Below are 26,999 nucleotides of genomic sequence, written 5' to 3'. Positions count from 1 at the left end.
AATTTCCCTCCTAACTCAGTTATACTCCTACAACTCTCATCATATCCTAACCTCCCCCAAAACAATAAGAAATAATACATCTAATCATTCTAATCGTTTTTATGATGGTAAGCCGTGGTTCATTCAACCTTTATTTTAGCATGAGGCATGTATTATTCCATAGTGTATATCCAATAGCCAATTATTATTTCCGCCAGCTTGTTCTCTCCAGATCTGCCATAGTGTTTCCAATCATTCCTTCTGTTTTTTTCAAGATCCTGAGAAAAGTATAGTTGACATATCGAAGAGAAGAGTTACTTTCTCAAGCAAGATGACTATAGAAGGAAGTACCGTGACCTTTTACAATGTTTCCTATTTTGTGAAATTCAAGACGGGCTACCTTGGCTTTCGAAAAGAAATTAAGAAAAACATTTTGTTCAATGTCAGGTAAGTTTTAACTGAGGAGGGGGTTTAGTGCATTGCAGTGGGTTAAATTTGTCTGGAGTGGGAAGCTAAACAGGTTCAGGCTTGGTTAGGATTCGGAGGGGGGGCAGGGGTGAAATTCACTTACGCTACAGGTTCGCAAATGTGAGCGTTTGCGTGCACCTCCTCCACACATGCGCAGAGCCTTAAGAAGAACAGTTTTTTCCCGAAGGCCATCACTCTGCTAAACAAATAATTCCCTCAACACTGTCAGACTATTTACTGAATCTGCACTACTATTAATCGTTTCATAGTTCCCATCACCAATCTCTTTCCACTTATGACTGAATGACTATAACTTGTTGAGGGCAATCCTTATGATTTATATTGATATATTGACCATCAATTGTATTGTAAATGTTGTACCTTAATGAACGTATCTTTTCTTTTATGTACACTGAGAGCATATGCACCAAGACAAATTCCTTGTGTGTCCAATCACACTTGGCCAATAAATTCTATTCTATTCTATTCTATTCAAAGGATCAAAAATGAGATGTGATGATGTCCGGGTGGGTGGACGGAGCCTCCTGCCACCAGTGCTACTGGTTCGCCTGAGCCAGATAGAACCAGCTGAATTTCACCACTGGATGGGGGAGCACCATGAAATTCCAAAATGGCAGCTACAACGGTACAATGAAAGCTCCGCCTGCTTTATTGGGGCAGAGCTTCCATCACACTGTACCATTGTGGCTGCCATCTTGACAGTTTTGAGCACATTGTGCAGACACACCTGGCTATAAGAAAGACATTCCAAAAGTAAAGACATATTTTAGCGAAATTTTAATGGGTTTTAATTGGTCTTTGACCGTTTTAGTGATTCGGCCACTAAATATCTGTTTTTAATTGTTTTTAAATAGTGTTATTTATTTTATTTATATTATATTGGTGTGTGTATTTTAATATTGGCTGTACACCGCCCTGAGTCCTTCGGGAGATGGTGCGGTACAGAAATGTAATTATAAATTATAAAACAAATAAAACAATGGCCAGCCATTTCTGCCAAACAAAAAATACACAGCCCCTCCCCTCCTTAAAATCCGATTCAATTGTGGTTTATTGTTTCCTTTAAAAAATGTATTATTTGTGCCAAGCCTTTTAATATTATTGTTATTGAACTTTTTGAATGTTTATTATTTGTCCAGCCTTTTTAATATCACGGACACAATAGAGCTGTTGATCTGTTGCCATGTAACTCACTTTTAATCAAACCTGAAACTATATACTTCAAAGAATGGTTAAAAAGGAGAGGAGCAGAATGCAGTTCTGGTCGATTCCTTTATGCATCTGAATTTTGAGAAATGATTACGATTGCCAAATTTAAATTGGTTGGACATATTTTCATACAGCTTTTTAATTTGGAATAATATTATCTGGTCTATAGAATGTCATCTTATCATTGTTTATCCCTAGGGCTGTGTGTATGTGTGTGTTTATCTGCAGGCACACAAAAAGAATTTGAGAAAGAGTATCCTTGGCTCCATTAGTCCTTTTAATTCTCAGTATCTTTCAGATTCATCACAATATCATGGCACATTTCTCATTGATCTAGAACAGGGGGGTCAAACTGGCGGCCTGGGGGCCGGGTGTGTCATGCCACGCCCACCCCAGCTCCACAAAGGGGAAAAACGTCACAATACATTACGTGATTGCAACATGATGCCGTGAGTTTGACACCCGTGCTCTAGAATGAGTTTGGGTTTGAAGGACAGTTGCAGAGGTGGGCTATTGGGGTTTTGCAGGGGTTTGGGAGAACCTCTAGCTAAGATTCTGTGCAGTTCAGAGAACCCCCAAATCCCACTCCTGGCTGACTCCACCACCCTGCCCCTCCCCTCCCCACCCAGGAGTCTCCACGCAGCCTATTTTGGATACAGTTAAGTGCAGGGCACGTGCGGAGGCTTGGGGAGGGTGAAAAATGGGCCTACTGAAAATTCTGGAGCCTGGGGAGGCCATTTTTGCCCTCCTGGAGGCTCAAGGAAAGCCTCCGGAGCCTGGTGCAGGAGGCCGACTCGGCCACGCCCACCATGGCCATGGCCACCCAGCAAGCGGGCAGAGAACCCCTTGCTAAAAGTTTTGAAGCCCACCCCTGGACAGTTGTTTAGGGTAATTCCCTTTACCCTGATATTGTAGGATGTAGTTTTCACATGAGATAAGACTGTGTAACGTGGCTTTGTGCCAGCACAGTGAGGCCCTCCAGGAAGCAATGCCAAATCCTCTTTATCATTTCTGACACTTGCAAATCGATAGGTCTGAGTGAAAAATCCCCTTGAGGTTGCTTCAGTTAAGCCACACAGTCCCTCGTAGTGAAGTGAAGTATCCAGTTTGCTTCATTTTTCCTTCCTAAAGCTTCCACGTGCAGAGGTATCTTCTGATGCTTCCTATCAGTTTCATTTTGCTCTTCAAAATGAGGGAAAGAGCTCTATAACATCCTGAAAAGTTTGGCAGGATTTTTTTGCTTGAACCTTTGACAGCTATGCACAATTCCATCTTCACTTATCTTAACACAAACCAAACTGCTGATCTAGGCTTTTAACGTCCAACCAAAATTAGTAAATGCCCAAGTACTGTTTGAACTTTAGGGTTCTGTGTCATCTCCATACATGGATCACAAAATAAAAGAGTCGGAAGGGACCTTAGAGGTCTTGCAGTCCCCTGTTCAGGCAGGAAATCATGTACCAGGGGTCTGCAAACTTGGCTGTTTTAAGACTTGTGGACTTCAACACCCAGAGTTCCTCAGCCAGCTTTGCTTGCTGAGGAACTCTGGGAGTTGAAGTCCACAAGTCTTAAAAGAGCCAAGTTTGCAGATCCCTGGCCTATACTATTTCAGGAAAAGTGATTGTCCAATCTGTTCTTAAAAACTTCCAGTCCTGGAGCATCTACACCTTCTGGAGGCAAGTTGTTCCACGGATTAATTTTTCTAACTATGAGGAAATTTCTCCTTAGTTCTAGGTTGCTTCTCTCCTTGAGTAGTTTCCATCTGTTGCTTCTTTGCCTGCCTTCAGCGATTTAGTGCCATTAGTGATGCTGAAGAACCACTCAGTAGGTATTTAGAAGCAACTTTGAAACCGATGAAGGTAATCAATTCAAATGATGAGAAATATATAGCTAATAATCAAATGTTATCTGCCTGTGAATTTAAGATAACAAAGTAAAATGTGTAGTTTGGAATATATATATACAGTAAAGATCTCCAGAGTAACAAACTAATTTTATTTTACAGTGGTATCATGAAACCTGGTCTTAATGCGATTCTAGGACCCACTGGCTGTGGCAAATCTTCGTAAGTGTTAAAACAATGGAACAAAAAGCCCTATTTTATGATCCAATTAAATGTATATTGCAACTTCGTACAGTCACTGAGTGAGTCCTAGCAATGACCAAGGATATATTTATTAATCGGGGGAAATGGCACCTTTCTAAGAATAACAGAATAACAGAATTGGAAGGGACCTTGGAGGTCTTCTAGTCCAGGGGTCTCCAACCATGGCAACTTTAAGCCTGGAGCTGGCTGGGGAATTCTGGGAGTTGAAGTCCGCCAGGCTTAAAGTTGCCAAGGTTGAAGACCCCTGTTCTAGTCCAGCTCCCTGCTCAGGCAGGAAACCCTATACCATTTCAGACAAATGATTGTCCAATCTTTTCTTAAAAACCTCCAGTATTGGAGCATCTACAACTTCTGGAGGCAAGTTGTTCCATTGATTAATTGTTCTAAATAGAAAATTTCTTGTAATTCTAGGTTGCTTTTCTCCTTGATTGGTTTCCATCTGTTGCTTCTTGTCCTGCCCTCAGATGTTTTGGAAAATAGTTTGAACCACTCTCCTTTGTGGCAACCCCTCAAATATTGAATACTGCTATGATGTCATCCCTAGCCCTTCTTTTCATTAAACTAGACATACCCAATTCCTGAAACTGTTCTTCATAAGTTTTAGAGTTTCAGTCCAAGCTAGAAATTTATAGGACTTTCGAACAATTGAATACTTGAACAGTTAAAACAACTCCATATTTCTTCTGCTAATGTAGCTGTTTTGAAAGATCCTGTTTGCATGCAGTTGTGTATACGTGCACAGATAAATTATGATTTTGAAGGATTGCATAGCTGCAATTGATGTGTTCCTGAAATGTAGGTCTCAATCATTTTAATTGAAATTGCTTTTATTTTTCTTTTAGGCTATTGGACATTTTATCTACAAGGAAAGATCCCCAGGGGCTGTCTGGGGATATTTTGTTAGATGGCATGGGCCTGCCAACACATTTTAAATGCATGTCTGGATATGTAGTTCAGGTAAGCCTTTTGTTGCTATGTATAATCCACGTATTTTATTTCCCAGCAGCCTGTAGTATAGAACCCCTTTTCATTTCTCAATCACTGCTGTTTATTGATTATAAATTGGCCAAATAGAATAGTTTGCTTCAGGAATACGTTCCAATATCCTCTGTGCTTTTATTGTAGAATCTAACGTAGAATATTGTTAAACAAAATATACAGATGCTGAACATTTAAGCAGGAAGAGGAAATCAAATCTAAAAGAATGTTCAGAGGTTGTAAAATTAGAAATAAATACAAGTAGTCCTTGACTTACAACAGTTCATTTAGTGACTGTTCCAAGTTATGAAGGCAATGGAAAAGAAAAATGATACGACGGTTTTTCACTCTTGCAACCATTGCAGCAGCCCCATGATCACGTGATAAAAATCCACACACTTGACAACTGACACGTATTTATAACAGTTGCCATGTCCTGGGGTCACGTGAATATCTTTGGTCATCTTCAGACAAGCAGAGCAGTGGTGGGTTTCAAAATTTTTTACTACCGGTTCTGTAGGCGTGGCTTGGTGAGCATGGCAGAGGAAGGATCTTGTAAAATCTCCATTCCCTCCCCATTCCAGGGGAAGGATACTGCAAAATCCCCATTTCCTCCTGATCAGTTGGGACTCTGGAGGCAGAGAATAGATGGTGGCGGGGCCAGTCAGAATTTTTACTACCGGTTCTCCAAACTACTCAAAATTTCCGCTACCGGTTCTCCAGAACGGGTCAGAACCTGCTGAAACTCACCTGTGAAGCAGAGTCAATAGGGCAAGCCAGATTCATTTAACAGTGATGTTACTAACTTCACAACCGTAGTGATTCGCCTAACAACTGTGGCAAGGAAGGTTGTAAAATGGGGCAAAATTAATTTAGCAATTGTCTTACTTAGCAACATAAATTTTGGGCTCAATTGTGGTTGTAAGTCGAGGACTACCTGTACACTAGGGGTGTCGGGATAGAAATTTTAGAAAATCCTATGCATGTGGAGGCATGTCATAATATAAAATCTATCTCTGCTTTGAGAGGTTTTTAAAGGAACGCTGTGAATAAGTGTCCACTAACGATTGTACTATAGCAATCTAAGCAAGTCTAATGTCCAAATAAAAATATTCAGTTTTTTTTTAATCTCTAAGGATGACATTGTGATGGGGACCTTGACAGTCAGAGAAAATTTAATGTTTTCAGCAGCCCTTCGGCTACCTTTATCTACGAGCAAATATGAAAAGAAGCAGAGGGTTGAACAGGTTCTCAAGGAATTGGATTTGTCCAAAGTTGCAGATACTAAGGTATCCGTACATATATTAGCATAGTTTTTAATCCCAAATGAGGTACCAACATTTAGCGGTATAAATATTTATGCCTATAAAGAATGGTACAAACCAGGGGTGGGTTTCACTTACCTTTGCTACCGGTTCGCTCGCATGCACGCTATTTCTGCACATGCACAGATTGTATTTAATGACATCCGGGCGGGTGGGTGGAGCCTCCTGCCGCCGCTGCTACCAGTTCTCCCGAACCGGGGTGAACCTGTAGCAACCCACTACTGGTACAAACCCACTATTTAGAAAGGGCGGTTTTGTTTCTGGAATCCACAAAAATATGTCTGGGGTTGTATGTAAGCTACAGCTTGGTGTTTGTCCATCTTTGACCTAATCAGAACACGAGAGAAATTTTAGTCCATTAGTATTACTCTATTTTGCAAGAATGACGGTCCCTAAGATTTATAGGAACTGCAGTTGGGGCTGTGCTGAGCTTGTTGAAAGCATCCAGTCTGCAGCTGCTGTATCACTCTTTAGTTTAACATAATGTAGCCGCTGAAGGGCCTGTAAAAATGAGGAATTGGGGATCATCTCATCCGCATTGCTTCCGTTCTTGGATCCACGTGAAAATAGCACAGGCTGACTGTGTTTTGGTGGCAAAACTGGACTTAACTAGTTAAAAACCAAGAAAGAAAGGTTAAGTGAGAATGCAGTAGGGCATGAGATTATGGGATGGGATGCAAACAAGCCCTTTGTTGGAGAGATCTCTGGCAATCTGAGGGAAAAGAGCATGAAAGAGAAGGAGTGCAAGCAGAGCAACAGAACTGGGGTTGCATAGAGACGGGGCAGCTGATCTGGGCTGGAGAGAAGCAAGAGAAGTGTTAGATCTGATGATGGAAGAGACGGACACAGCTCTTTCATAACAACAGCTCTTTATTAGTAGACCAGTACAACGCAACAGAGTGCTTGTCTGGCAGTGTCCTCTTTATATAGAGGGCTACCAGACAGCTTAGCCAATGAGATTCAAGTATTTTCCCGCCTTTTTGGAGGACCTGAGTGAAAACTATAGCACACTCCTTATATGGTATATAACAAGAAGAAAGGCTGGGAAATAACCACATGTGTAGATGAGTACTGGGGGAAGAGAAAGAAGCAACTTTACAAGTCTCCCTTTTTTGTAAAGGTGTAATTTGAGACTGGACACCCTCATTATAGATACTACTGTATTTTACAGAATATAAGATGCACCGTAGGGGAGGAAAATAAGAAAAAATCTGTCTCTGCCTATCAGCATTCATCGGTATTCATCTGGCTAGCGTCCTGTCAGTATGTGAGACTGTTTGGAAACGGAAATAGTATTTGCTGTGTGAGCAACAAGGAAGGAGACAGCAAGGAGCCTGGGTGTGGCTTAGGTCAATTGTTCTAAAGCTGCATGCTATGCTGATCTCTGAAACTAAAACTGAAACAGAAACTCCTCTCCTCTGCTTGTGTTTTGCTTGCTGCTCCAAACTCCAACAGTCCTTGCAGGAAATAGCGACCAGCCAGGTCAGCTTCAGCACATTATTGCAGCCTGATTCAGCACCAGAGGTGGGTTACTGCAGGTTCTGACCAGTTCTGGAGAACAGGTAGCGGAAAATAGTAGTTCGGAGAACCGGTACTAAAAATTCTGACTGGCCCTGCCCCCATCTATTCTCTGCCTCCCGAGGCCCAGCTGATGGGGAGGAAATGTGGATTTTGCAGTAACCTTCCCCTGGATTGAGGAGGGAATGGTATCCTTACAGTATCCTTCCCCTGCCACGCCCACCAAGCCTTGCCCACCAAGCCATGCCACGTCCACCAAGCCACGCCCACAGAACCAGTAGTAAAAAAATTTGAACCCCACCACTGTTCAGCACAAGCAGCTGATTGACGGGGGGATCGGCCTCCTGGAATATCCCCAATCAGCTGTTCCAGGCTGTAGGGATTGCCATAGATCATCGCCTCTTCCATGCCTCACATTTTTGGCTACATTCGGTGTATAAGACGCACCCAAATTTTCACCTTTTAGGGGGGGACAAGTGTGTCTTATACTCCGAAAACTGTGATAAACTGTGAGGGAAAATTTTCAAGGTGGCCATTTTTTGAGTGCCTCAAGGACATACATACATACAATGCACCCAGTGGTCCAAAGAGGTTGCCTATCTTAAAAGAACCATGGTGGTGCAGTGGTTAGAATGCAGTATCACAGGCTAATTGTGCTGATTGCCAGGGGTTCGATCCTCACTGACTCAAAGTTGACTCAGCCTTCTATCCTTCCAAGGTGGGTGAAATGAGGACCCAGATTGTTTAGGGAGGGTGGTATATAACGCTATTGCTATTGCTATCTTTAGGTGAGGTCTTAGCTTGCAGGATTCTTATAGATCAGGAGGTGTCAAACTCAAGTTTTCGGTGGCAGAGGGCTGCAGGAGGCTGTCGTGGCCAAAAATGGAGCCCAGGGTAGCGCATGTGGCCCCCCGGGCTCTGATTTCGCTGGCAGAGGGTTAGAAAAACAAACTAAAAACAAAACAAAAGGAGAAATGTTTCCCCTTTTGCATTTGAGCATCCAAGAACGGACAGGAAAGGAGAAAGGGAAAGAGGAAAGACAAAGAAAAAGAAGGGAAGATGGGAAGAGAGCAAGGAAGGAAAAAGAAGGAAAGAGGGGAAGGAAGAAGGAAAGGAGAATGAAGAGGGAAGGAAGAAGGAAAGGAAAGAAGGAAGGAAGGAAGGAAGGAAGGAAGGAAGGAAGGAAGGAAGGAAGGAAGGAAGGAAGGAAGGAGATTATAATGAGAGGGAGAGTCTGAAGGAAGTCCTGCATTAGCACTTGGCTGCTACAGGTGGCCCCGACACGAGTGATGTCGAGCTGGCCACACCCCCCAAGCCCCCTGAGGTCAAAAACAACTCTGATGCGGCCCTCAGTGAAATTGAGTTTGACACTGTTATAGATCTTTCTGGCAACAAAAGATCAAGTGAACTCCATATAAATGTACATTCTTTCACCAGTGCATGAGGTCATGTTACTTAAGATGACCATCTTGGACTCTTAACGCAGGGGTGGGTAATGAATCTTCTCAAGGGGGCCACGTGAGAAACTGGACAGTTGTGGAGGGCCGAACCAATAGGTTTATGAAGGTGCATAGGCGCGCATGCCCACATGCCCACACACGTAATTTTTTTTAAAAAAAGCAATTGCCTTCAAATTGAAAGCAATGCAGTTGTATTGCATGCATGGCGGGCACTTACTTACATTTGATTTCTAATTTCTGATTGATCTCATGCAAGCCAGACGGGAACAGTCAAAAGGCTGGGTAAGATTTGGGAGTGGGGTGGGATAAAATATTGAGGTCTGCCTTAATGTATCGCTGCCTTTCTGGGATCCCATATTCTTTCAGTGATGTCCCATTTGATAAACTCGGTTGTTACCAGGAGCGGACATTATTAAAGTATTTTATGCTGAAATATATATATTTTTTCCCATACTGTTCATGAAATGTTACATTTCCAAGAAGTTTTTATTTTGCCATTTCCTTTGCTGCACCAGGTTGGCACCTATTTTACTCGTGGAGTTTCAGGGGGGGAAAGGAAAAGGACCAGCATTGGATTAGAACTCATTACTAACCCCAAAGTGTTGTTCTTAGATGAGCCAACAACAGGATTGGATGCTAGCACAGCCAATGCTGTCCTACTGCTCTTAAAAAGGTAATCCGTGCCACAGGTGATGCTTGAATTACTGTCATTTGTGTACCGACCTTTTGAAGTTACAACGGCACTGAAAACAACTGATTTACAGCCAGTCCTCACCCTTACAACCATTGCAGACGTTTGCTTAATCATTGTGGCAAAAAAAAAAAAGTTTGTAAAACAGGGTGCAACTCATTTAAACAATTGCTTGGCTTACCCATGGAAATGTCAGGCTCAAATGTGCTCATTATGTTGAAAACCACTTGTACTTGTGTCATTCCTGGTGGCCAGGATAATCTTCTCCATTATGTGTCATTAATTCGTTGTATATGTCTTTACCCTGATGGCACAGTGGTTGGAATGTAGTATTGCAGGCAAGCTCTGCCCACAGCCTAGAGTTCGATCCTTAAAGGGTCAAGGTTGACTTGGCCTTCCATGCTTCCGAAGTCGGTGAAATAAGGATCCAGATTGTTAGGGACAGTATGCTGACATTTGCAAACTGCTCAGAGAGTGCTGTAAAGCACTATGGGACAGTATATAAATCTAAGTGCTATGGCTATGTTTTGAAAACTCAGTTTGCGATGATTAGTACATGTTGTAAATTTAGCAGTTTAAGGAAGGAACATGTTTTACTTTAGATTTTTCTCTTCCAAAATAAAAGTAAATGTTCAATACGTTTTCGTATGTCTTGCTAAAATAAATGTGTGTAGTGTTGTAATAAATTAATACATATAATGCATTTATTGCATTATGTGTATTAGTGTATTAACGTACATTTATTGAATAAATGTTCAATATGTTTTTGTATGTCTTGCTAAAATAAATGTGTGTAGTGTTATAATATACTAATACACATAATGCCAGGATTTGGGTTTGCTGGTCTAGAGAAAAGAAGGACTAGGGGGGAACATGATAGCAGTATTCTAGTATTTGAGAGGTTGCCACCAAGAGGAAAGGGTCAACTTATTTACCAAAGCACTTTTAGGCAGGACAAGAAAGAATGGATGGAAACTACTCAAGGAGAGAAGCAACTTGGAATTAAAGAGAAACTTCCTAACAGTGACAACAATTAACCAGTGGAACAGCTTGCCTCCAGAAGCTGTCCGTGCTTCATCACCGCAGGTTTTTAAGAAGAGACTGGACAGCCACTTGTCCGAAATGGTATACTATAGGGTCTCCTGCTTGAGTTAGGGGATTGGACTAGAAGACCTCCAAGGTCCCTTCCAGCTCTATTCTGATTGATTGAGTGGCTATTGTTAAGACATAACTGGGCTAAAACAGGTGGTTTTAGCTGAGCAGGGGTAAGGCTATAGGAACCTCAGCAATTTTTGATTGTGGTAGCTTCATTCAAGACCCTGATCCATGTTCTCATTTCAGGCTGTATGTATCGCACTTTAATGCAGAGCAATTAAAAGCAAAGAGTTCTTACACGAGGTAATGGTCTTCCCTCTGTTGTACCCAGGATGTCACTGCAAGGAAAGACAATCATTTTTTCAATCCATCAACCCCGGTACTCTATTTTCAAGTTGTTTGATAGCCTGACATTACTTGCTGCTGGAAGGCTATTGTACCATGGGCCAGCTGATAACGCGCTTCCCTATTTCAAAAGTCTTGGTGAGTTTTTAATCGGGTGCTCCCCATCTTATCCAATTTCAATAGCCCTCTGCCTTTCTATTTGGGGAGTTAACATTCCAGTAAAAAAAATGCAAAAGGTATTATTTTAATTAAAAAAACACAAAACACCAGTTAAAATCAGTGGAATACAAACTCCAAGTGAAAAAGGCCTGGCTGAAAAGGAAGAATTTGATCTTTCCTAAAAGCAGAGATGCTGGGACGCGGTGGCTCAGTGGCTAAGATGCTGAACTTGTCGATCAGAAGGTCGGCAGTTCAGCAGTTTGAATCCCTAGCGCCGCGTAACGGGAGGAGCTTCCGTTACTTGTCTCAGCTCCTGCCAACCTAGCAGTTCGAAAACATATAAAAATTGCAAGTAGAAAAATAGGGACCACCTTTGGTGGGAAGGTAACAGTGTTCTGTGCGCTTTTGGTGTTTAGTCATGCTGGCCACATGACCACGGAGACGTCTTTGGACAGCGCTGGCTCTTCGGCTTTGAAACAGAGATGAGCACCGCCCCCTAGGGTCAGGAACGACTAGCACATATGTGCGAGGGGAACCTTTACTTTACCTTTTAAAAGCGGAGAAAGTGGAGCTGAACACAAGGCCCTGTATTTCCATCACTTGCGAGTGGTTTCAGTTACACATTATGGATGTGCCTGTGAATATTTTGGACAGCAAGAAATATATCTTGAGCAAATGAGTAATGAAAAAAGATTTATTTAGGGAAATACATTGCAGAAATAAGCAAAGCCTGGCACCTAGTTATCTATAGCCGATCTGGAGGAAAGTCTAAGAAAATGGAGCTTTGTTTACCTCTGTAACAACATCTCTGTACCTGATGGTGTTGTGCTTTTGTGAAGCCTTGAAGATCTGGCTTTTTCAGCAGACTTTGGATGGTGTATGTGTGTTTGTCTGTGTGTGTGATAGGTAGCTAGCTAGGTAAGTAAATAGATAGGATGGGGGAATTTGGCTTAATATAGCTACTTGATGTTCTGATTGTTTTCATAACAATCTTCTCCCCAGAATGGATATTTGGCAAATGTCACTAGTGTGTATATTTTTAATTTTTTTTTAAATTGCTTTTTTAACTCTAATCGTTCTCCTTTTACACTGGGTAGAAGTGAGATAGACATTGGGATAGTGTATTTCACTGGGATGAAATAAGTTGTAAGAAAACATAAAATAAAAAATGGTTCACGTGTTTGTGTCTGGGAATGAAAACGGAAGGAATAATCAGAGTTTAAAAATCTCTCGGAGCAGGGATTCCTTGCCTGTTGGCGCCATGAAATTTTTGAGAGTCTGATAAAACCTGCAGATTCCTTTTCAGAATGAATGAATGAATGTTTAAATGCAAAAAACCCCCCAAAAAACAAAAAAAAAACAATCCCCCCAAAATACAAATCCATAAAATAACAAGATTATGTCTGTTTTTGGGACATGCTAATTTTGGATACTAAGATTTGTTGAAGTTAAACATTTTTGGAGTCTAGTGGTCATAAATTACTTTGCTGCATGCTTGCCTTATTGAATGAAAAATTGTGTTTCAGTTGAAGTTAGCAATCCCTGCAGAGGAAACTCAAAATATGTCCTTAATTCCCCTGCCTCCTTGTGGCCAGTGGTACTAAGTACAGTTTCACGAACAGCAACCTCTTACCACCTGAAAAAGGACCACAGAAAGCCCAGAGCAAGTCAAAGTTAAACATTTAAAGTTCATATAGAATAGAAAAAAACTTTTAGGGCCTGGCAAATAGTTGGTCTCTGCTACAGCCTTTTATCTTAAGTTTAACATATTCCAGGTGTGTTGGGATAGATGGGAGTTATTAAACCTCATTCTCTGGAGAAAAGTCAGTGCTCTCAAAGTGAATATTATCCCTAGATTTATATTTGTATTCTGGGATGTTTTCCTGTTTATATATCTGGAAAATAAATAAACAGTTGCCAATTAATGAGGGGGGGAGGATTTGCTTTTCCAAATCTGGAGTTATATCATCATTTATTTATTTTCTTATTTTATTTTATTGGATTGTATTTATTTAAAAGCCAATAATTGGAGTTAATTTTCCTATTTGGGCAACTTAAGAATATAGTTATACAGTTAGTCCTTGACTAATTCATTTAGTGACCGTTCAAAGTTGCAACAACACTGAAAAAAGTGACATATATTTCCATTTTTCACACAACCGTTGCAGCATCCCTAGAGTCATGTGATCAAAATTTGGGCACTTGGCAATTGACTCATATTTATGACAGTTGCAGTGTCCTGGGATCATATGATTATATTTTGCAACCTTCTGACAAACAAAGTCAATGAGGAAACCAGATTCACTTAACAACCGTCTTACCAATTCACTTAACAACTGTGGCGAGAAATGAGGCACATTTAAAATGAGGCAAAATTCAATTAACAAATGTTTCACTTAGCAAGAGAAATTTTGGGCTCAGTTATAGGCATAACTCAGTGGTAGTCAACTTGGTCCCTACTGCCCACTAGTGGGCATTCCAGCTTTCATGGTGGGCGGTAGAAGTTTTGTACAATACTGAAGCACTTTCCTTTTTTTTTAATTTAATTGACTTTTTAAAAAAATTCATAGCATTATTTAAAAGTATTTTCATTAGGTTTTCATAAAATTCCCTGTGACAATTTAAATTTCTGAAAATATACTATCTGTATTGCCCACGCATAAGTTTAGTTCATGTTACGTAAGTGAAACTAGATGGCGCTATAGTGCGACCGCAAACAAAAGAGCCTCGTCCCAGAATAGCTCGCGCATCTCCCCCCACACCACCCATCTGTAACAGACAAGCAGAGCTGGTAGCCGGCGGCCCCCCCAATCCCAATCCACGATGTGCGAGAGGCATGCGCAGACGACAACACACGGTGCATTACTGTGGAACCGGTGGGCGGTTAGAAAATTTTACTACTAACAGAGATACAAAAGTGGGCAGTTGGTATAAAAAGGTTGACTACCCCTGGCGTAACTCGAGGTCTACCTTTATAACATCTTTGGTTGGATGGGCAATTTTAGGATCTAAATATAGTAAAACCCTGCTATCTCTGAAAAAATTATGTAAATTAGAAAGTTATGGTTGTAAGGTCTAATTAAAAAAAAAGATTTGTCAGTACCCTTTTTGGCTATCCCTCATAAAGCATGATGAAGTAGCCAAATTGGATGTAACTAAAAAACACACCAAGTTGTAATTGCTTTATGAGTTTTCATTAAGACTGTTGTGATAACATGCTTTTTAAAAAAAATTCCTTATAGGTTTTGTGTGTGAACCGTACAACAACCCTGCTGATTTTTTTCTGGATATCATCAATGGGGATTCCTCGGCGGTTGCAACGAGTAAAATGGCAATTCACAGTGCAGGTATGAATGACCAACCTTTTCAGATATTCTGCGGGGAAAAATCGGAGCATCTGTGCATTGGCCCTGAGCCACCCGCAAGTGGGTGGTTGTTTCAGAAAAAAGATTTAACTCATTAGCCCCCTCAATGGGAGGTGGGAGGGAGGTTCTGCTCCAAGGGGCCTTCTCTCTTTTCTATACTCCAGCTCCAAAATAAAAAGAGAACTGTGTCAGCAAAACCTATATGGGCTTCTCATTTTATTTGATTGCACTAATTTGGCTTTTCATTGTCACTCAAACAGTTCTTGAGGCAACTGAGAGAGAACAGGAGACCATTGCTCTAACATTAGCAGTACAATTTTCCAAATGCAATTTCTACAAAAAAATGCTTGAAGAACTGGATGTAATGTCTAAGGAGCAGAAAAGACAGGGAACAATTATTAAAGGACTTCCATATTCCACTCCTTTTTTTCATCAACTCAAGTGGCTGTCCAGGCGCACATTTAAAAATTTGATAGGCAATCCACAAAATTCTACAGCTCAGGTAAACAAAGTGACTTCCTCCTCCTGTTTGATATATTATGAAATAAACTGTATATATTATTTCAGTGGTTTTTGAAATAGCTAATCTGTGGCAGATCTAGAATTACTGCATTTAGGCCTATTTACAAACGGAGTCCTTAGAATCCTTAGTGCTCTCTGGGCTTGGTTGGTTTGCTTCCAGACATTTCATTACCCAACTAGAGTGTGGAAATTATAAATGCCAAAGAAGTCTAGGAATGAAGTTGCGATATCTATCTATCTATCTATCTATCTATCTATCTATCTATCTATCTATCTATCTATCTATCTATCTATCTATCTATCAAACCATGGTTTCCTTCTCTAGTCATCTTCTGGATAATGAAACCACCTTCCAGCATTAATATGTCATATTAAGCTCAGCTAAGGGAGCCTGCTAGCTAGAAGACCCAGCAGTTGAACTTAATAATTTGTTGGATAGTCCATGAGATAATTCTTCTGATCAGTGCTTGACAATGTTTCCCAAATGTACTAGTACAGGGGTCTCCAACCTTGGCAACTTTAAGACTTGTGGACTTCAACTCCCAGAATTCCTCAGCCAGCAAAGCTGGCTGAGGAATTCTGGGAGTTGAAGTCCACAAGTCTTAAAATTGCCAAGGTTGGAGACCCCTGTACTAGAAGAAAACTTTAATGGTTGTAACAGGCATGCACATGTGGGGATGCAGAGATCCCTAAAAAAAAAATTAAATTGTGACTGGGACAGTGTTAAAAACATCACATCCATCATCACCGCCATCACCGAAAAGGAATAGGGATTTGATAGTATGCTTGCAGTTGCCATCTTAATTTTTTTGGCAGCCAGTCCCCATGCAGTGGAGGCTTTGGGATTGAAACTAGTTTCAAACTGAAGTGTATTTTGTGACTTAGATGCAACCTTAAATATTTGAGGGCATGACTAGATTAAAAACAGGCGAAGAGCTCCTTTAACAGAGTCTTTGTTATTCAGCGGTTAGTTAGGATTCACCATCCGTCAACTGCAAAAGGCAGCTTTACTTGGAACAGCTTGTATCCTGCAGCAATATCTGCAACGATGTCAAACATTCATATCTGCCTGTCCGAGGTCCTTGGCAAGGACAAAAATGCCAAAATCAGTGTTGTGACCCAGGCCCAAGTAGGTAGTAGGAAACTCAGTCAGTGTAAAAACAAAAAAACTTTATTATAACAGCTGAGAATTAACTCATTCTCAGTGTAGTTCAACTAAATTAAAGCAAATTCCTCCCAATACAATTCCTCAGTCCTATCACCGACCTTGGTCCAATTAGGCAAACTGCCAAAGGCCTTTCTTGGCAAAAGTTCAGAAGACACCGATACAAAACAAATGCAAGAAGACGAAGCTATCAACGTTGTTTTCCGGCAAAGAGCCCAAATGCTGTTGCTGGTCTTCTAAGCCTGGGGGGAGGGGTGGGCAATCATCTCTTGGCCCCACTCCCGAGTCGTCCTCTTTGCTTTAGCTGCTCTTGCCTTCTGGCAGCTCTTCTCATGCATGCTTTAGGAACAGGCTCCTCCTGTTCCTCTGCCTCACCACTGTCAGCCTCTGGAGGGTCTGGAGTCCGCAGATCACTCCCCGATGGCCCTGGCCTCACCTCTGCCTCTGACACAGAGCCCTCATCCGGGCCTTCCCCAGCTTGCAGGACTGGTCCGTGTTCTTCCTCAGCCTCATCACTGTCTCACTCTGTTGCCAGCTCCGCAGGGTGCTGGCGGACCACAACACTCATTCTGAATATCTGGCTAACTGCTCAATGAACTGCAATTGTAATATATTTGCTAGATGTACTTTTAACTTGTTCTCTAGGCGCTCAGGATAGCCTATACAAGGATGTGCAATACCTTAGATCCGATTTCAGAAAGGTGGCTTGGTATTTGTGGAGAATGTAGCATCTGTCTCCAACTCTTAAAAGCAATTGAGTCTTCTCTAGGATCATGCAAGAATCATGGTTCAATTAAATGCAAAGCCTTGGTATATCCAGCTCCAAAGTTCAATTTTGGAATTGAATATACATAATGCATATATTCCTTCAAAGTTTTTTTTAACACCATAGCGCTATGAAAAGGTATTAGCTCAGATCTAATAATTGTTGCATATATACTGATTAATTTTTGTTTGTTTTGATTGTTGCATATATACCCATTAAGCTGACTCTTGGCTTCAGCTTGGATCTCTTTAGTTGTGGTCTAATATCTTAATACTGAAAAGGCTAATGTGGGTTTTTAAACATATGTTAAAATTGGGCGTGGATTTGGAAAGACTGAAATTTTGGGGGACTCAAAGGATGCCTTTCAGGCCTTCTGTCTGAAAGGCTTTGAATGTTTTCCTTCATATAGCGTCTCTGCCTCTTTTAGTGTGATCTTTGGGTCCAGCTAATGTTCTTGCAAAATTGTCAAGTGGTTAAAAAAAAGAGTACATATTAATTTTTAAAATTTCTACGTAAAGAGGCCATGAAGTTAAAAAGTTTTGTTATGCATATGCTGGTCTTACGTGGATCTTATAAATTGCTTTGTAAAAATTTGACCTTGTGACAAGAATTATGATTTTAGAAGCTTACAATTTTCCCTCAGCTAAGAGCTCTGACTTTTTTCTCACAATCATTTCTATCTCCCTAACCTCATTATAGATGGATTTTTGAAGGCATTCTTCCAAAAGCCCTTACATTTCATGAAATTAATCCCCTTTGTTAATCCTCTTAAATGGGTCTAGCTATGATCCTTGTTTCCCACTCCAATTGTTTAATGGTAGAATAAGTGCTGGCATTTGGATCTTTCGGCAGCTCTCTTGAGCCCCAGAACCACATTTAAGAGCTTCCTGTCATGTTGATTGAGGCAATCCTTCCTGTTCAACACTTCAGAGCAGCCTGTTACCATCACCTTAGCTGAGATTTTAATTATGTGTGCTTATTCTTCAAAATAAAAAATCTTAGATATCTGTCAGTTTGATTATGATAATTGGTGCCACAATCCTAGGTGTATTTATGTAAGAGTAATCCCCATTAACCAAATGGTAATTCTGAGTAGACATTAGGATTGCTTTGTTAACACATTCAAGCATAGTTTACTTTATTTTTAACACCCTCTACCATAAACTGTTGCTGTATAGTGACATTGGAAGTCCATAGAGTTCCCAGACAGGAATTCTCAACTAATGTCTATACTGATTAAAATGATGGAAGCTAAAGATGTCTAGATCAGATGATTTGTTGGTTAGGCCAAAACCAACCCAACTCAACTCAACCTAAATTAACCCAACCCAACCCACCACTTAGTATGTTTTCAAAACTTGGATAAGGTTGGATTTACTCATATGTAAAATATGCTTTGATTGTGGAATAGTGGGTTATAGGAATCCAATCAACTGTATCTTAGTCAATGGACTATGGCTAAGAGTTACATACCATTGGTTAGTACAATGTAAGATACCTATCTCACTAGCCAATACTACCAGATCTAGGGTACAAAAAATGGGAGTTTTCTTTAACTCTTTGATTCTGTTTAGATGTTTGATTAGATGTTTGCAGCTTAGATCACCCTCCCAGTTATAAAAGCAGGGTGTTTCCGATCTCAATTGTTCCTATCCTTTCCTGGTCATTTGAATGGAATAATTGTCATATCATTTAAATTGTGGAGCTAGAGAAAACAGGTATATTTTTCATAAGCTCATTAATTTGGCAAAACATTTCATACCTGTTTCATTCTAACATTGATAATTTGAAGTACCCTTTCTTCCTAGATAGCTATTATCACGGTCATGGGAATAATTACTGGAGCTGTTTTTTCTGGCGTTAAAAACGATGCAACTGGCATTCAAAATAGGTTAGTTAATGTAAGAAACATTCTTCTAAACCAAATGCAATTAATAATTTAACTTTTGAGATTAGCCGGGGTAGAACAATTGTACTAAAAAAATGATGTTAGCATCACAATCTCCAATATTGTTTTATTTACATGCTCTTTTGACTGTAGAGCAGGGAAGAATACTTTCCTAGGAAGTTAGATAAATCACATCAGTTTCAATTACTGGATCGAAGTACTGTGTTTGTGTTTGTTTTGTTTTGTTTTTAGGAAAATTAGGCAATTTCCACTGGGAATGTCCCTAGGGAGATTAAGAGCATCAAAATTGCGGGCATGATTGGGCAATAGAAACTATTTTTCTTTTGGAAATTTTGATATGTTACGGGGTCTCTGAGCTTGGTTATTTTCTTGCAGATGTTTCACTACCAAACTAGGTAATATCATCAGTTCACCAAGGACCTCAAAGTACAACCCTGAGCTACAAATATTCACTTCTATTGATACTTTATGTTCTTTTATGGGCTTATATTTCATGCCTACAAAAGGTTTGATTACCTAAGTTGTGTAACCAAGCCCTTGAGGCTTCTGGTTTCCAGTATAGTTAAAAGTGCATCTATTTTTGATTGGCATCTGTATTTCAGCAGGAAAGACAGGACTTCCTGGTTGCTGTGTTGTATCAAGCAGCAACCAGCCACTATATTTGGGTTCCAGATGACCACTAGACAGAATCAAAATCTGAAGCTTTCTCTATTTCTTTGCTACCGTCTAGCAGTCATTGGGTAAATTACAACTTATATACATGCGTATCCCATGTAAAATTCTCCTCATTTGGAGGCACCCTTGATTTTCTTATATTGTGATCCTATCATGCTCTGTGTCATTAGTGCTTCGTATTTGTGGTCCATATGTTCTCCCTTTCTAATTTGAAAATTCTCGGGTTTTCTTGTAGAGTTGGTGCTTTGTTCTTTTTGGCAACGAATCAGGTTTTGAACAGTATTACAACCGTTGAACTTTTTATCACAGAAAAAAGGATATTTATGTAGGTAAATCTGCATGCAATGGAACATGAAGTTTTTTTTCCTCTTATAGTTAATAATTGCATTTGTTTACCCTTTGCTTAATCATTTGTTGGTTTCATTCACAGTACCCATGCATGTTCTTTTGGCCTGTTGTTTGCCACACACACACCCGCCCCACTCTAGTGGAAAACCTACTTCCACACTCTCTATTTGGCCACCTGTAGTAAGTCAGGCTTTAGGGACAAATTAAGCTTAAAAACATTGTTTTTAAGTCTTAAGGAAAGTGTGAGGAGTAATCTGAACAAATCTCTTCTTGAATTCTTGCTTAGCACTGAATGTTCATGAATTCATTGGCAATGGGCAAGGGTCTCGTTGGATGGTGAGATAGGAGGCATATCAATTTAATAAATAAATACAAAGACATAAATAAAAATGATTTGCCAGTAAAATCTCAATTCATGGAATGAGACAAGACAACCCACTGCAGCCACTTTGCCGTGGGACAACTCGCCATGAGCTTAGATCTGGCTTAAGGGAGGCGGAAGTTCCTGCCCCTCCCTTCCTCCCTACGCCACCCTGCACGCCACCCCGCACGAAAGGTGGGTTAAGCAGGAGTCATTGTTCTGTGCTGGATGCTTCAGCAGGAAGAGCTGCTTGCTCCTTCCCCCTCCTTCCCCAGCCATCAGGGTCCAGCGCAGCCTGGGAGCCATTGGCAGCTTGGATGTGGCTAAAAGTCCGGAATGGTGTGTGTGTGTGTGTGTGTGTGTGTGTGTGTGCCTGTGAACAGAAGAATGACTCCTGGTTTGGGAAAGGCAGGAACTTTTGCCTCCCTTAATCCGGGCCAGATTTGGAAACCAGAATGGAAGGCCCAGTCTGTTGTGTCTTGCCCGCCCTCAGAGCAGCCGGGGCCTTCTTATCTGCTCCCGAACACGGAGGAATGTATGTCTCCCGGCCCCAGTCCTGGCTCCATGCCCAGACAAACTGCAGAAGAAGGAGCATCTCCCTGCCCCAGCCCTGACTCCATGCCCAGGCAAACGGAGCAGCTAGACCCCTCCCCCTCCTCCACAGCAGGTGAGCCTGAGGAGGGTTTACTCCCAACAACAGCTGATTGGAGTAATCCTCGCATCAGAAGATTGGATAGGCGGAGGCAACAGAAGGAAGGGAGGGGCAGGCCTTAATGAGTGCTGAGTCATGGAGCCACACCCCATGGCCTATATAAAGGATCTACTTTCTGGCAGTCTCTGAGTCAGGCAAAAGTCAAACTTATCTTGCTGAAGTCACTTACTGGTCTCCTGCCTGCTCTGAGGACTTTGCTAGGACTTTGGGCAGAGCTGCAGAGGCAAGCCTGATTCGGATTTCCCTGACCCAGCCGTCAGCGGAGGAGTGGGACACGACACAGTCTTATGGTGAATTTTTCCCCACAGAGAGTTGGTCAGGGTGAGGTGTCCCGCAGCAAGTTGTCCTAGACCCCCTCAATTCATGAGGACTGAAAGATTGTGTTTCAAACGTACTTTTGGCTTTGTTACCTTCAGTCCAAACCAATCATGAGGAATCATGCCTTAAGAATTCCAAAGACTGAACATCCGTCTGTATCACAAGTGTGATGGCATAAGTCTTCAGAGTCTAAATTTAAAAAAAAAATAATTCCACTCAGTGATGAACCTATTCCACCTCTGCTTTGGACAGTTGTTGTGCAGGACTTTAAAAGTCATATCCAATATCTTGATTTGGACTCAGAAGCAAACTGGTACCCAATGCAGCTTGCATCTTTGGGTGCCCAAATGGCCACATTCTGAACAAGCTGAAATTTCCAGATACTTTTCAATGGTAGCTCCGTGTGTGTGTGTGTGTGTGTGTGTGTGTGTGTATATATATATATATATATATATATATATATATATATATATATATATATATATATATATATATAGGTCTTTGGTTATTCGGGTTTTCTCGCGCGTAAAATTGGAAGTGTCTTGGCGACGTTTCGACGAAGTCTCATTCGTCATCTTCAGGCTTCAGCCTCGTGCTTCTGGGAGCAATCTGGGATTGCAGCTGTTTCTTCCTTTTTAACTGCTAGTGGGGGTTTGAACTGATTGGGTGGGAGCTTGGCTGTGCTCTGATTGGATGGGGTTTTTGTGCTCTGATTGGCTGGGGTGTGTCCTGTGTTGGTGGGGGCTTGGTTGTGCTCAGATTAGTCTGATTTGCAGGGGATTTGAGCTGGTGAGCTGCACTGCTGTTGTTTGGCTTCGTGTTCGTGGTGGTGCTACATCTTCATAGTGGGTGTCAGTCTGCTGCATGTATGGATTGGAGGGTTTGAAATGGCTAATGTTGCAGCTGCGGTCTGGCTTCTGGTCCTTGGTCGTGCTTCCTGATCAGTGTGGGTTTGGGTCTGCTTTCTGGGTGGATGTGGTGGTGACATCCTGTGTGGACCTCGTGAGTGTGGGTCTGGTGTCATTCCTCGTGTTAGGGACTCGTTTGTCAATAAGGCGGGTTTCAAATGGCTGGTAGGCGGGAGGTATCATCTCGTTTGTTCATGCTGTGTGGGCGTTTTTCTATCTCAATGGCTTCTCTGATTATTCTGTTGTTAAAGTGTTCAGTTTTGGCGATAGTTCTGGTCTTTTTAAAGTCAATATCGTGTCCTGTGGCTTTAAGGTGTTGGACCAGGAAGAAGTTGGTTCCTCTTTTTTGACTGAGTTCTTGTGTTCTTCAATGCGTGCACTTATTCTTCTGTTGGTTTGTCCGATGTATGTGGTGGGGCAGGCGGTGCATGGGATTTCATATACTCCTTGATTTTCTAACTCAATTTTGTCTTTGGGGTTTCTTAGGATGGTGGATATTTTTTGGTTTGTGCAGAATGCTGTCTTGATGTTGTGTTTGTGGAGGATCTTGCTGATTCTGTCTGTGGTGCCTTTTATATATGGGAGGAGGGCTGTGCCGTTTTCTTGTTCTCTGTCTTGGGTTTTAGTGGGGGTTCTTTTGGATTAGTTTGGTAATCTTATTTCTCTGGAATCCATTGGATGTTAGTACGTTTGTGAGAGTGTGTAGTTCGGTTTTAGGTGTTGTTCGTCAGCTAAGCATTTTGTTCTAGAGATGAGTGTCTTGGCTACGGAGTTGATCTGTGCTGGGTGGTGGTGTGAGAGTGCATACAGATAGCGGTTTGTGTGTGTTTTCTTCTGGTAGATGGTGTGTCCTAGGGAGCCATTGGGTTTCTTGTAGACTAAGACATCTAGGAAGGAAGTTGGTTGTTAACTTCTGTTTCCATGGTGAACTGTATTTTGGGGTGTAGGCTATTGAGGTGTGTGAGGAAGTTGTCAAGTTTTTCTTTCCGTGTGGCCAGATTATGATGGTGTCGTCTACGTATCTGAGCCAGAGTTTGGGTTTGTGATCAGATTTTTCTAGTGCTTGGGTTACAAAGTGTTCCATGTAGAGGTTGGCAATGACAGGTGAGAGGGTGATCCCATGGGTGCGCCTTCTATTTGTTTGTATTTTGTCCGTTATAGATGAAGTATGTGTTGGATAGGCAGTGGTTGGTCAGATCTAGGATGTGCTTGGGGGGGTTATATTTGTTTTGGATAGCTGTCAAGGCTTCTTTGATTGGCACTTGGGTGAAGAGCGATATGACATCAAAGCTCACGAGTAGGTCGCTGGGCTGTAAGTTTTGTTTCTTTATGATATCTATGAACTGGAATGAGATTTTACATGTGAGGCGATGGATTCTGCATAGGTCTGTAGTTGTTTGGCGAGAAATTTGGCTAGGTTTTGTAGAGGTGAGCCTATGGAGCTGACTATGGGTCTGAGTGGGGGTTCCTTCTTTGTGTATCTTGGGAGGCCATAGAGCTTAGGGCATCTGGATGATTTCTGGTAGGTCCTAGAATCCTCTCCCACCACCCAGCACAGATCAACTCCGTAGCCAAGACACTCATCTCTAGAACAAAACGCTTAGCTGACGAACAACACCTAAAAACCGAACTACACACTCTCACAAACGTACTAACATCCAATGGATTCCAGAGAAATAAGATTACCAAACTAATCCAAAAGAACCCCCACTAAAACCCAAGACAGAGAACAAGAAAGCGGCACAGCCCTCCTCCCATATATAAAAGGCACCACAGACAGAATCAGCAAGATCCTCCACAAACACAACATCAAGACAGCATTCTGCACAAACCAAAAATATCCACCATCCTAAGAAACCCCAAAGACAAAATTGAGTTAGAAAATCAAGGAGTATATGAAATCCCATGCACCGCCTGCCCCACCACATACATTGGACAAACCAACAGAAGAATAAGTGCACGCATTGAAGAACACAAGAACTCATTCAAAAAGAGGAACCAACTTCTTCCCTGGTCCAACACTTTAAAGTCACAGGACACGATATTGACTTTAAAAGACCAGAACTATCGCCAAAACTGAACACTTTAACAACAGAATAATCAGAGAAGCCATTGAGATAAACGCCCACACAGCATGAACAAACGAGATGATACCTCCGCCTACCAGCCATTTGGAAACCTGCCCTTATTGACAAACGAGTCCCTAACACGAGGAATGACACCAGACCCGCACTCACGATGTCCACACAGGATGTCACCACCACACATCCACCCAGAAAGCAGACCCAAACCCACACTGATCAGGAAGCACGACCAAGGACCAGAAGCCAGACCGCAGCTGCAACATTAGCCATTTCAAACCCCTCCAATCCATACATGCAGCAGACTGACACCCACTATGAAGATGTAGCACGACCACAAAGCCAAACAACAGCTATGCAGCTCACCAGCTCAAATCCCCTGCAGCACAGACTAGACTGAGCACAACCAAGCCCCACCAACACAGGACACACCCCAGCCAATCAGAGCACAAAAACCCCATCCAATCAGAGCACAGCCAAGCTCCCACCCAATCAGTTCAAACCCCACTAGCAGTTAAAAGGAAGAAACAGCTGCGATCACACATTGCTCCCAGAAGCACGGCTGAAGCCTGAAGATGACGAATGAGACTTCGTCGAAGCGTCGCCAAGACACTTCCAATTTTACATGGGAGAAAACCGAACAACCAAAGACCTATATATATACATATATATATATATATATATATATATATATATATATATATATATATATATATATATATATATATATATATATATATATACATATATATATATACATATACATATACATATACATATACATATACATATACATATACATATACATATACATATATATATATATATATATATATATTTATATATTTGCATTTATATCCTGCCCTTCTCCGAAGACGCAGGGCGGCTTACACTATGTTAAGCAATAGTCTTCATCCATTTGTATATTATATACAAAGTCAACTTATTGCCCCCAACAATCTGGGTCCTCATTTTACTTATCTTATAAAGGATGGAAGGCTGAGTCAACCTTGGGCCTGGTGGGACTTGAACCTGCAGTAATTGCAAGCAGCTGTGTTTAATAACAGACTGTCTTAGCAGTCTAAGCCACCAGAGTCCCACTTGCAAAATGTATATAGTGCATTGCAGTAGACCAAATGGGAGATGACGAGGGCATGAGTAACCAAGCGGAGAGCCTCCCTTTCTAGGAAAGGGTATAACTGGCAAACATGAAATGGAGCAAAGCCCTTCCTAGCCAAGGCTGCCACCTGCTGTTTGAGCAGGAGCCGTGAGTCCCAGAGGATCCCCAGATTACTCACTGGGTCTGTCTCGGGTAGTATAACCCCATCCAAGACCAGAGATGATAAACCCCTAGATCTGTGATGGCAAACCTATAGCACATATGCCACAGGTGGCACGCAGCACCGTCTCTGTGGGCTCGCAAGCTGTCGCCCCAGTTCAGCTCTGCCACGCATAGGCGTGCGCCTCCCACTGGCCAGCTGGTCATTGGGTCTCTGCCGTGCATGTACGGGGAGTGGGGTACATGTGGGAGGCCTTGTGCGCATGCACGGGAGGACGGGGCATGTGCAGGGAGGTGCGTGCGCATGCATGGGGGTGGGGTGCATGTGCGGGGGTGCACGCACATTGCATTTGGGGGGTTCGGGCGCTGTGTGAGCATTCGGCATTCGGTCCGGAAAAGGTTAGCCATCATTGTCCTAGATGCAGAATGGCCCACCCACAGTTACTCCATCCAACCAGGGTTCAGCTGAAGTTTGTTGTTCCCCATCCAGGCCCGCACAGCCTCCAGGCACCACAAAAGAACATCCATGGTATCACTCACTTCACCCAGGATGATAAATACATGTAAATAGCGAATACGAAATGTAACTAAAAGGACTATTTCATATTTGACTGAGCATTTAAGATAACTGAAGAAAATTCACTAAATTCCTACATGGGCCTAGGCACCAATCTGGAACCCGCTATATGCATTTATTTGATTATTCAGGTTTTGTGTATGTATATATGTGTACAAGTGTCTTTTTTCTTGCAGACATGAATATATAAGTGGCTACTATAGAGTGTCCGCATATTTCTTCTCAAAACTAATAGCTGACATGATGCCCATGAGGACTCTGCCAGGCATCATCCTCACCAGCTTGAATTATTTCACAATAGGCAAGTGAGCTCAGTCCTGCACCCTTTTTTGTGGTACAGAGAAATGAGACATATTGTTTGCTTTCTGTTTCACTTATTATATTTTAAAAATTCTGCCTTTGTTACTTTTTAAATACCTCAAGACAGCAAAAGTACCTAATATTCCTTCCTCCTCCTATTTTTTTTTCTTGATAGAAAGGAACTAATCCAAAATCACCCAGGGTGTCTTCCATGACTAAGGCTAGACTAGAACTCACAGTCTCCTGGTTTTTACCCTGGTGCCTTAAACAGTAGCCCAAGTGGGCTCTCTTCGGTTATAATCACTCTTGTATGCAAACAACTGACCAATTGGATGATTTATTGTCTCAGGAGAAGTAT

The 26,999-nt window shown here is 41.7% G+C and overlaps 1 protein-coding gene across 1 annotated transcript in view; it reads left to right on the top strand.

Annotated features, from left to right (window-relative positions):
• Window positions 1-310: 310 nt before the first annotated feature.
• LOC131203080 (broad substrate specificity ATP-binding cassette transporter ABCG2-like) overlaps window positions 311-26,999 on the top strand; it is a 35,646-nt gene continuing 8,957 nt past the window's right edge. The window contains exons 1-11 of the mRNA XM_058192983.1: window positions 311-426; window positions 3,683-3,742; window positions 4,627-4,741; window positions 5,899-6,051; window positions 9,581-9,738; window positions 11,183-11,334; window positions 14,598-14,702; window positions 14,981-15,222; window positions 18,982-19,064; window positions 19,993-20,082; window positions 26,518-26,642. Of these exons, the coding sequence (XP_058048966.1) occupies window positions 311-426; window positions 3,683-3,742; window positions 4,627-4,741; window positions 5,899-6,051; window positions 9,581-9,738; window positions 11,183-11,334; window positions 14,598-14,702; window positions 14,981-15,222; window positions 18,982-19,064; window positions 19,993-20,082; window positions 26,518-26,642 (1,399 nt within the window). The remainder of the gene's footprint in view (window positions 427-3,682; window positions 3,743-4,626; window positions 4,742-5,898; window positions 6,052-9,580; window positions 9,739-11,182; window positions 11,335-14,597; window positions 14,703-14,980; window positions 15,223-18,981; window positions 19,065-19,992; window positions 20,083-26,517; window positions 26,643-26,999) is intronic.

This window comes from Ahaetulla prasina, chromosome 8 (genome assembly GCF_028640845.1).
Source record: "Ahaetulla prasina isolate Xishuangbanna chromosome 8, ASM2864084v1, whole genome shotgun sequence".
NCBI classification, from domain to species: Eukaryota; Metazoa; Chordata; class Lepidosauria; order Squamata; family Colubridae; genus Ahaetulla; species Ahaetulla prasina.
The sequence above is the reverse complement of the archived record's forward strand: the minus strand, read 5'-3'. Positions and strand labels throughout refer to the sequence as shown.